Source organism: Lycium barbarum, chromosome 2 (genome assembly GCF_019175385.1).
Source record: "Lycium barbarum isolate Lr01 chromosome 2, ASM1917538v2, whole genome shotgun sequence".
Classification (NCBI taxonomy): domain Eukaryota; kingdom Viridiplantae; phylum Streptophyta; class Magnoliopsida; order Solanales; family Solanaceae; genus Lycium; species Lycium barbarum.
Window position 1 is genome coordinate 14,378,904 of NC_083338.1, and position 7,617 is coordinate 14,386,520.

The 7,617-nt window shown below is 40.4% G+C and overlaps 1 protein-coding gene across 1 annotated transcript; it reads left to right on the forward strand.

Moving 5' to 3' along the window:
* Positions 1-709: 709 nt before the first annotated feature.
* Positions 710-5,077, forward strand: LOC132628378 (uncharacterized). The gene is made up of 3 exons (XM_060344162.1): positions 710-1,945; positions 2,028-4,243; positions 4,432-5,077. The coding sequence occupies exons 1-3, from the start codon at positions 710-712 to the stop codon at positions 5,075-5,077; spliced, it is 4,098 nt and encodes a 1,365-aa protein (XP_060200145.1).
* The last annotated feature ends 2,540 nt before the right edge of the window (positions 5,078-7,617 follow it).

Consider the following 7,617-nt stretch of genomic DNA (forward strand, 5'->3'; position numbering starts at 1 on the left):
CTAGAGAGGTGCCTACCTTCGCACGCCACTTCACAGCAAAACTGAAGCAGATATATCGCATGTTAGGGGGTCAGCCTGGGCCAGAAGCACCGTGAGCAGATATGCATTAGTTCACATACAAGATTGAGGATTTCGCAAGATTGAAGTTTAGTTATAATTATTAGGAGTCTAGTTCAGTAGTTGTATTTTGAGACTGACTCTTTTCGAGTCTTTATTTTTAGTTTGTTTTGGATATTCTAGTCTCGATTTAGTCTTTTCAGTCTATGGTGCCTTTCTTTTTGGTTATTTTCCTTTACGTCTTTGTATTGAAAAATACTAATTTGAAAGTCAATAAAAATATTTTTAGTTGATTCAAAAAATCCAAATTTGTTCTTTTTCATGAACTACGTAATGATCTGATTCATGTTTAACATGATACGTAGGCATCCCTTAATGGGTTCGATCAAAATAATTCAAAATCACCAAAAGAAAAAAAAATGAAAAAAAAAATGAGAAATAAATTCACCTAAAATTCGGGATGAAACATGAAAGCCTTCTGATGCTCATATTAGATGGGAAATAATTTAGGTGCATGGCATACAACGTGTGATTAATATCTGCAAAATGCTAAACCCTAACTTGTTTGTTCTCGTCTTAAAGATAAGGTGGTTGGTTTGTGGTTGAACTGGCTCCTCACGAATATAACACAAGGTCCAAAAGTAAGGGGATAATGGCCCATAAGGATGGAAACGAGTCAGACGGTGATGAATCCCGAGCTCAGATGGTTCAACATGAATCAGCATCAGCAGAGGAAGTAAGGATGTTGAGACAACAAATGGCTGACATGTACCAGGCTTGGATGAATGGGCAAGCTCCACCATCTTCAATCCCTAGATTCCCGGATGTGACTATATCAATTCCCATTGAAACCCCGACAAGTGATCCACTTTTTCCTCCTGGATTTGGTCCACATGTTAACATATCCAACACTTCTGGAACTTCCACTGTGCGCCCTCCAAATGCACCCCTCAGAAATAACCCACTTTTCATCCCCACTGTACAAACTACTACAATCCCTCAACCAACATTGGTACAGAAGTCCAATAATGAGCCTTCATCTAAAGGTCACCACGATCAATATTATTCTCCGGAATTGACCTTTAAAGTCCCAGACTCGTATGACCCCTTTCAGCAGTATAGTTCCCCCGTCGAGATTGAGAAAACTGCTAAGATTGAGGGACAAGAAGAAATGGCTAGAAAAATGAAGAGTCTAGAGCAGAGTGTGAGGAATATGCAAGGATTAGGAGGTCCAAAAAGCGTCTCATACAGAGATTTGTGTATGTTCCCCAATGTTCATTTGCCCCTTGGTTTTAAGACTCCGAAGTTTGAGAAGTACGATGGTCACGGTGACCCCGTAGCACACTTGAAGAAGTATTGTAATCAACTAAGAGGGGCAGGGAGTAAGGAAGAATTACTTATGGCATATTTTGGAGAAAGTCTAGTGGGAATTGCCTCAGAATGGTTCATCGATCAAGATATTTCTAATTGGCCTACATGGGATGACATGGCAGGAGATTTTGTTCGACAATTTCAGTATAACATTGTTATTGTGCCTGATCGCACTTCTCTCGCCAGTATAAGAAAAAATCCTACCGAGAGTTTTAGAGAATATGCTATCAAGTGGAGGGAACAAGCTGCCAGGATCAAACCGCCGATGAAGGAGTCGGAAATGATTGATGTTTTCCTCCAGGCACAAGAACCTGATTACTTCCACTACTTGCTTTCCACAGTGGGAAAGACATTCGCAGAAGCAATTAAAGTTGGGGAAATTGTTGTAAATGGCATCAAGTCCGGCAAAATTGTGAGTCAGGTAGCACTCAAGGCTACCACCCAAGAAATTCAAAATGGGTCTGGTGGTTTTGGAAATCGAAAAAAAGAAAGAGGAAGGATCCATGATGGCATCAGGGTCCAGTGCTGCTCAAAGGGGGACAAACCACCAAATCTTACGAGGACAATCCAACTCACCTCAACATTTTTATCCGCATCAGGATCCCCACTACTCAATTGCTCCACCCCAATATACGGTTTTCAACACCCAGGCATATGCCCGACCTCCTCAACGCCAACAATGGAGGGCGCCTGCTCCACAAGGCTTTCGTCCCCAACAACAAAATTTTCAAGCACCTTATAATCCACGTCCTAAGACTGATTATGTAAGAGAACAAAGACAGAGGGAAAATTTCACCCCAATTGGAGAATCATACACAAGCCTGTTGCGGAAATTGATACAATTGGATTTGATTGAACCTATCATGTCGTATAATGTCAACCCAAATGCAAGAGGTTTTGACCCCACTGTCAGGTGCGAGTATCATTCTAACGCTCAGGGTCATAGCACAGAAAATTGTTTTACTTTGAAGAGAGCCATTGAGAAGCTAATTGATGACAAAGCAATTGTGATACATGACGAAGAGGCTCCGAATGTCACCAACAACCCACTTCCTGCTCACAACAATGCTCATGTTGTTGGGATGATCTGTGACGATAAGGAATACAAGCAAACAGGCAAAGAAATAATGGAAATTGACACCTTAAAAGAAGGGTTGGGTATGGTAACAAAGTCTGCACAAGAAGCACCGTTGTTTGTAAAAGGTGCAAGTTCTAATGCGAATCTCAAAGGCTCGGGGAAGTTGATATTATATGTTCCTGGAGCCACAAAGAAAAAAGAGACATTAGTAACTGGACCAAAATTATATGTTCCTAGTGGTTTTCCCAGGTTTGGTCAAAACCAGAATGGTTTAGGAAAGATGACAGAACCAATTGTGATAAAGCACACGACACAAATTCCAGTGATAAACATGAAAACTGTCCCATGGAACTACAACAAAACCACTGTGACTTACAAGGGCAAGGAGATTGTTGAAGAAATAGACGAAACCGGTGGCTTAACGCATTCTGGCAGGTGTTATGCTCCAGATGAATTAAGGAGAGCCAAACAAGCTAGGGATAGCCAATTTCCGGTGAAAAAACCTATCACTGAAGAAGAGGCTGAAGAGTTCATGAAGAAGATGAAAGTTCAGGATTACTCTATTGTTGATCAGTTGAGAAAAACTCCTGCTCAGATTTCATTGCTATCTTTGCTCATACATTCTAAAGAGCACTGCCAAACATTGATTAGAATTATGAATGAGGCACATGTTTCAGAAAAAACAACTGTAAGTCACTTGGAAAATATGGCCAATAGAATATTTGAGGTGAATAGAATCACATTCACCGACGATGAGTTGCCTGTGGAAGGAGCTGGACATAATAAGGCTTTGCATTTAACTGTCAAATGTGAAGAACATTATGTGAAAAGAGTCATGACTGATGGAGGCTCGGGTGTGGACATCTGCCCCCTCTCTACTTTGCAAAGTTTAAAAATCAGCACAGATAGAATTCGTACTAACAATGTGTGTGTTCGAGCTTTCGATGGCGCAAAAAGAGACACCATTGGTGAGATTGATCTTACTTTAAAAATTGGACCTGTTGATTTTGGGATCACATTCCAAGTTATAGACATGGAAACTTCCTACAACTTGCTTTTAGGAAGGCCATGGATCCATGCAGCCAGAGCGGTTCCATCTACTTTACACCAAGTGGTCAAGTTTGAATATGAGAAGCAAGAAATTATTGTTCACGGTGAAGATGATCTTTCAATATATAGGGACCCTTCTGTCCCATGTGTCGAGGCCAAGGAAGGTTGTGAATCCCTCATATTTCAGACCTTTGAAATAGTGGCGGCTGATCAGTTTATGGAAGGAAAGCCTATCCTAGAGCCTCGTCTATCCTCTACTTCAGTCATGGTGGCTACACAAATGCTGCAAAACGGTTATGAGCCAGGAAAGGGCTTGGGGGTGTCATTGCAAGGAATTGTTGACCCTATCTCTCCATTTGGTAATCAAAATACTTTTGGTTTAGGTTTTAGGCCAACTAATGCTGACAGGAAATGGGCAAAAGAGCAGAAAATTAAGGTTTGGAAATTGCCAAAGCCCGTTCCCCACATTTCCAAGTCTTTTACTAGGTCACGTCTTGAAGAGAATAAGGATATGTCTGTCCAAGATGACGTGGACGAAATATGTCAAGGTCTCAAAGAAATGTTCTATGGAGTAAACATGGTTCAGATTGGTGAAGGCCCTAGTCATGCAGATGTGCAACGTATTGGCCCAGAAGTCAAGCTCGCCAACTGGGAAGCCACTCCTCTCCCCATAAAGAAGGAGTCTTGGTAGTTTATTTTGCTGTTTTTTGTTTCTATTTTTGGATTATTCTCTGGGTGGTAATCCAAATAGCTTAGTTGCTATGCTCTAATGTTAACCCTTCTATCCTTTCCAATTCAATAAAATGAAGTTTCAGTTTCTTAGTCAATTCTATCTTCTCCTTTTCCCTAATTTTGTTATTTAATTTTCATTTCAGTTTCATTAACGCCGGCTTTAATAACATGACATGCATGCGGAATTCACGTCCAGATCTTAAAGAGCTGTCTAATCTCGAAACAATGAATCAAGAGGTTGATGAATATGATGAAGAAGAGGCTTTTGAAGAAATAAAAAGGGAACTGGATCAATTTGAGAATAAGCCTAAGCCTAATCTAAATGAAACCGAGGCAATTAATTTGGGAACTTCTGAAGAAACTAGAGAAACAAAGATAAGCATTCATGCCGAACAAAAGACCAGAGATGACATAATCCAGGTTTTGTTTGAATATAAAGATGTGTTCGCTTGGTCTTATGATGACATGCCAGGTTTGAGCGTTGATCTGGTAGTGCACAAACTTCCTACATACCCTGATTTCCCACCAGTCCAACAAAAGCAAAGAAAATTTAAGAAAGAGGTGAGTGATAAGATCAAAGAGGAAATCATGAAGCAATTGAGTGCAAATGTGATCAGGGTCGTCCGATTTACTACATGGCTAGCAAATGTTGTGCCCGTACCAAAAAAAGATGGGAAAACCAGAGTTTGTGTTGACTATAGAGATTTGAACAAAGCCAGTCCAAAGGACAACTTTCCTTTGCCTAACATCCACATTCTTGTTGACAATTGTGCCAAACATGACATTTAATCTTTTGTGGATTGTTATGCTGGGTATCACCAAATTTTGATGGATGAAGAGGATGCAGAAAAGACCGCCTTCACCACCCCATGGGGTACTTACTGTTACAGGGTCATGCCATTTGGTTTGAAGAACGCAGGGGCAACTTACATGAGAGTTATGACTACTATCTTGCATGACATGATGCATAAAGAAATTGAAGTGTACGTCGATGATGTGATCATTAAGTCTAAAACTCAAGCTGACCATGTGCGTGATCTGAGAAAGTTCTTTGAAATATTGCGCAAATACAACCTCAAGCTCAATCCAGCCAAGTGTGCATTTGGAGTTCCATCTGGGAAACTTCTAGGGTTTATAGTTAGTCGGCGAGGAATTGAATTAGACCCTTCCAAGATAAAGGCCATTCGGGAATTACCGCCACCAAAGAACAGAACTGAAGTCATGAGTCTTCTTGGTAGGTTGAACTACATCAGTAGGTTCATCGCTCAGCTCACCACTACATGTGAGCCCATATTCAAGCTGTTGAAGAAGGATGCCGCTGTCAAGTGGACAGACGAGTGTCAAGAGGTTTTTGATAAAATTAAGGAATATTTATCTAACCCTCCAGTGCTTGTCCCGCCAGAACCGGGTAGGCCTTTGTTTTTGTATCTATCAGTGATGGATAATTCCTTTGGTTGCGTTCTAGGACAACATGATGCTACAGGCAAGAAGGAACAAGCGATCTATTATTTGAGCAAGAAGTTCACAAGTTATGAGGTAAAATACACATTTTTAGAAAGAACGTGTTGTGCTTTGACTTGGGTCGCCCAGAAACTGAAACACTATCTTTCATCCTATACGACTCACCTCATATCTCGAATGGATACTTTGAAGTATATCTTTCAGAAACCTATGCCGAGTGGAAGGTTAGCAAAGTGGCAGATTTTACTTACGGAGTTTGACATTGTCTATGTCACCCGCACCGCTATAAAAGCACAAGCATTGGCCGATCATTTGGCAGAAAACCCAGTTGACGATGAGTATGAGCCTTTGAATACTTACTTTCCTGACGAAGAGATTAATTCAGTTGAGGAAGAAGTTCGCGATGACAGTCATGTCTGGAAATTATACTTTGATGGAGCGGTCAACATTAAAGGTGTCGGGATTGGGGAAATTCTTATTTCACCAATGGGGCATCATTATCCCGCCACGGCACGACTTCGTTTCTTCTGTACCAATAATACAGCGGAATATGAAGCTTGCATAATGGGTTTAAACATGGCAATACATCTGGATGCACATGAATTAATAGTTTTTGGAGATTCTGACTTACTCATTCGGCAGGCTCAGGGTGAATGGGAAACTCGAGACATCAAGCTCATTCCGTACAAACAATGTTTGGAGGACCTTAGCAAAAGGTTTAAGTCAATTGAGTTCAAATATATTCCCAGATTTCACAATGAGTTGGCTGATGCTTTGGCTACTTTAGCCTCAATGCTTCCATACCCATGCAATGCTTACATTAATCCGTTGGAGATTCAGATTAAGGATCAACATGGTTATTGCAATACAATTGAAGTAGAGCCAGATGGTGAGCCCTGGTATCACGATATCAAAAGATTCCTAAAAACACAACAATATTCAATACATGCCGATAGAGATCAAAAAAAAAACTATTAGGCGACTTTCCAATGGTTTCTTTCTGAGTGGGGAGATCTTATACAAAAGGACCCCGGATTTGAATTTGTTGAGATGTGTGAATACTCAAGAAGCTGAAATGATCATGATTGAAGTGCACTCCGGAGTATGTGGCCCGCACATGAACGGTTATGTTCTAGCAAAGAAGATTCTTCGAGCAGGATACTATTGGCTTACCATGGAGCGAGATTGTTTTCGTTTTGTTCGCAAGTGTCATCAATGCCAAATTCACAGTGACCGGATTCATTCGCCCCCTTCGGAGTTGCACCCTATGTCTGCTCCTTGGCCTTTCGTAGCATGGGGGATAGATGTTATTGGGACAATTGAGCCAAAAGCTTCTAATGGGCACAGATTCATTTTAGTTGCCATTGACTACTTCACCAAATGGGTAGAAGTTGTTACGTTCAAATCAGTCACCAAGAAAGCGGTGGTAGACTTTATTCACTCTAACATCATATGTCGTTTTGGTATACCAAAGACCATTTGTCACACCCCATTTTAACCCGGAAGTTTTTAAGGGGTACGACGTATTGGTGATTCCTATTTATTTTTTATTTGAGGAGTCGCCACCTAATTGATTTAACGGTGAATTAGGACACCTAAATGTTAACTAAGGTAAAGTTAAAAACTAAACCTCAATTAATAGTCTGCTTAACTAATGTGATTCTAGGTAAGGGCTCTATATTATCCTAAAGGGAAGGGGTTAGGCATCCTTTAGAATCCGTTAACTTACGGTTATCCGACCAAACTTAGGTTAATTAATTAGGGCTAAAGATGCAAATATAATATTTAAAATTAAAGAAAATAGCTTATAATACTGCTAAAGTTTTAAAAAAAAAAATTGTTGCTTAAGATAAGATTTAGAGAAAATA

What these genes read in the sequence shown, in the direction of transcription:
- LOC132628378 (XM_060344162.1), top strand. Translation starts at nt 710, where the DNA reads ATGGCCCATAAGGATGGAAACGAGTCAGACGGTGATGAATCCCGAGCT. An exon ending in GGATCCATGATGGCATCAGG is followed by an intron (nt 1,946 to 2,027) that starts GTCCAGTGCTGC and finishes TATCCGCATCAG; the next exon opens with GATCCCCACTACTCAATTGC. An exon ending in CCCATAAAGAAGGAGTCTTG is followed by an intron (nt 4,244 to 4,431) that starts GTAGTTTATTTT and finishes TTTTCATTTCAG; the next exon opens with TTTCATTAACGCCGGCTTTA.